This window comes from Ailuropoda melanoleuca, unplaced genomic scaffold (assembly GCF_002007445.2).
Source record: "Ailuropoda melanoleuca isolate Jingjing unplaced genomic scaffold, ASM200744v2 unplaced-scaffold77115, whole genome shotgun sequence".
Taxonomy (NCBI): Eukaryota; Metazoa; Chordata; class Mammalia; order Carnivora; family Ursidae; genus Ailuropoda; species Ailuropoda melanoleuca.
This window is the reverse complement of record NW_023252854.1, coordinates 1-2,142: the sequence shown is the minus strand read 5'-3', so window position 1 is coordinate 2,142 and position 2,142 is coordinate 1. Positions and strand designations below refer to the sequence as shown.

At 41.6% G+C, this 2,142-nt stretch overlaps 1 protein-coding gene across 1 annotated transcript; it reads right to left on the bottom strand.

Moving 5' to 3' along the window:
- Positions 1-780: 780 nt before the first annotated feature.
- Positions 781-1,965, bottom strand: LOC117800756 (ankyrin repeat domain-containing protein 13A-like). The gene is made up of 2 exons (XM_034653314.1): positions 1,821-1,965; positions 781-1,160 (listed from the first exon to the last, which is right to left on the bottom strand). The coding sequence occupies exons 1-2, from the start codon at positions 1,864-1,866 to the stop codon at positions 907-909; spliced, it is 300 nt and encodes a 99-aa protein (XP_034509205.1). The 5' UTR covers positions 1,867-1,965; the 3' UTR covers positions 781-906.
- Positions 1,966-2,142: the final 177 nt, after the last annotated feature.

The following is a 2,142-nucleotide window of genomic DNA, read 5'->3' as shown; positions in this document are numbered from 1 at the left end:
ATTTGGGTTTTCTCTTCTGCTACTAACAGATGCCCTAATTCCACTGTTCATCTAAATTAGAAGAAAAGGGCACTTCAATCTTATGTTTGACTCAACAGAAAACTCTGTCTTACTAACAAATTTTATGGANACAAATTTTATGGGAACAAAAAGAAAAAGGAGGAAAGTTAGTATATTCATTAAGAGTAAAGAAAGCCTAAATCCAGGATAATATGTGTCCACGTTAGCGCAGGTTATGCTGCTCTGGTTTACAGAGAGCTGGATGTGACATCCTAGGCAAACACTCAGGGCTCTCGCCGACTCCCTCAGCTCAGTGTATTCTGAGGTAAAAACACTCAGGCCAACAGCTCTTACAGCCTCTACTCCCCTACACTCAAAAGCTCTCCACGCCTCTGCAAGGCCCAGAGGCAGATGAGCAGAGACACTGTTCTCATCCAGGTTAACCAAGGCACAAACCTCTCCAGAGGTTTCTTCTGGTAGAATCTGGAATAGAACCGAAAACTCCTCCAGACCCTTGCTCTAAACTACTAGGCCTCACAGGGGGAAAGGACCACATTAAACAATATGGTAAGGGTGAATTTGACTAATATCAGTACAACCACAATCAATACTGGGTCAATTCTAGCTTCCAGAAACTCAAAGCTCCATGGTTTGGGACTGGGGAGTCTTGTGGATCCCCAAACAGCAAAACAAAAAATTCAAGTAAGATCCATTAGAAAGGGCCCACAAAAGAATATGAAGACATTTTTCCAAGATGTAACCAATGTGCTATAAAAATGATCTATGGAAGAGGACGTCAGCCATGGCTTCTACTTGGTTAGAACAGAAAGCAGTGTTAAAAACCCACTACTGTGTATTATACCATATTAGAAAAACCCCAACCCACCCAAAATTTCCGATTGATATCTACATGCCACTAAAGACGGCAGTAAAGGGATTAGACATTAAAATGCAGACCCTAAACGCGTACCTTTCAAAAGCAATATTTTTAGTATCGAGGCTGGTGTTAATGACTGGGCTCGTGAGCCGCCTCTCAACTTCCCTGCCTTTTGGCTTCATCAAGTCCAGAGTGAGGCGCTCCATTTCCTGGGAAAGGTCAAAGTGCTCAGTGGTGACCACTCTGTCATCGTGGTTGACTTCCATCAGCTCTGCCCGGTTGTCTGTTAATGGAAACAAGAGCGTAACTAAGCGTCACGCCACGAAGATGCAAAAACAAGGAAGCCTCAAAAGTTAAAGTGCATCATCTTTCACATTCCCCCCAAGTGCTATCAGATAAAACCTGAAGACTATTGATTACGGACTGCCTACTGACATGGGGATTATCTGGCCAGTGTCCACAGCCCAAAGGCCATCTTTCCCGAAGTTACAGATATTTAAAACAATTTGCCTTCTTTGTTGGCAACACATCTGTGTACTTTTTAAAGTACATGATTTACGTAATTACTGTAAATTGTTTATGCACAACACTGGTCTGGCAATACTATTTTTCTCACCCTCCATTGGGAGGATCACGCTTGTTTATGGAGGGAAAATGGGGAAATACTAGACAGAGTCTCAAACTCAATGCTCAGGAACATGGGACAGACACATGTCAAAAGGGTAACAATGTTGGGTAGTAAATGATACGGGCAAGAGAATTAAGAGAACTAACAAAGAAATAAAACTGAGGAACCGTGAGCTAAAAAGTTAACAAGAATAACCAAAAAAGAAAAAAAAAAGCCCCAGACAGGGTCAGGTAAAGAAATGCAAACACATTTTGTTTGTTAAAAATCACTCTGTAACTTAGCATGAGAAGTGATTATGAAAACAGAATCACTCACCTTCTCCCTTAAATATAAAACTACGCCTCCCTCTTATCCAGCTCATGTTCTCAAATCCCAGCAATGTGATATCCACACGCAGTTTGGCACCACTTTTCCAAATGCGACAGACGTCATTCGGGCATATTCTGGAAACCAAGGGCACTGGAGAANCTCCCCCTGCTTGTGTTCCCTCTCTCGCTGGCTGTCTCTCTCTGTCAAATAAATAAATAAAATCTTTAAAAAAAAAAAATCACTCTGTAACTTAGCACGAGAAGTGATTATGAAAACAGAATCACTCACCTTCTCCCTTAAATATAAAACTACGCCTCCCTCTTATCCA

What these genes read in the sequence shown, in the direction of transcription:
- LOC117800756 (XM_034653314.1), bottom strand. Translation starts at nt 1,866, where the DNA reads ATGAGCTGGATAAGAGGGAGGCGTAGTTTTATATTTAAGGGAGAAG. An exon ending in TTTTATATTTAAGGGAGAAG is followed by an intron (nt 1,161 to 1,820) that starts GTGAGTGATTCT and finishes TTCCATTAACAG; the next exon opens with ACAACCGGGCAGAGCTGATG.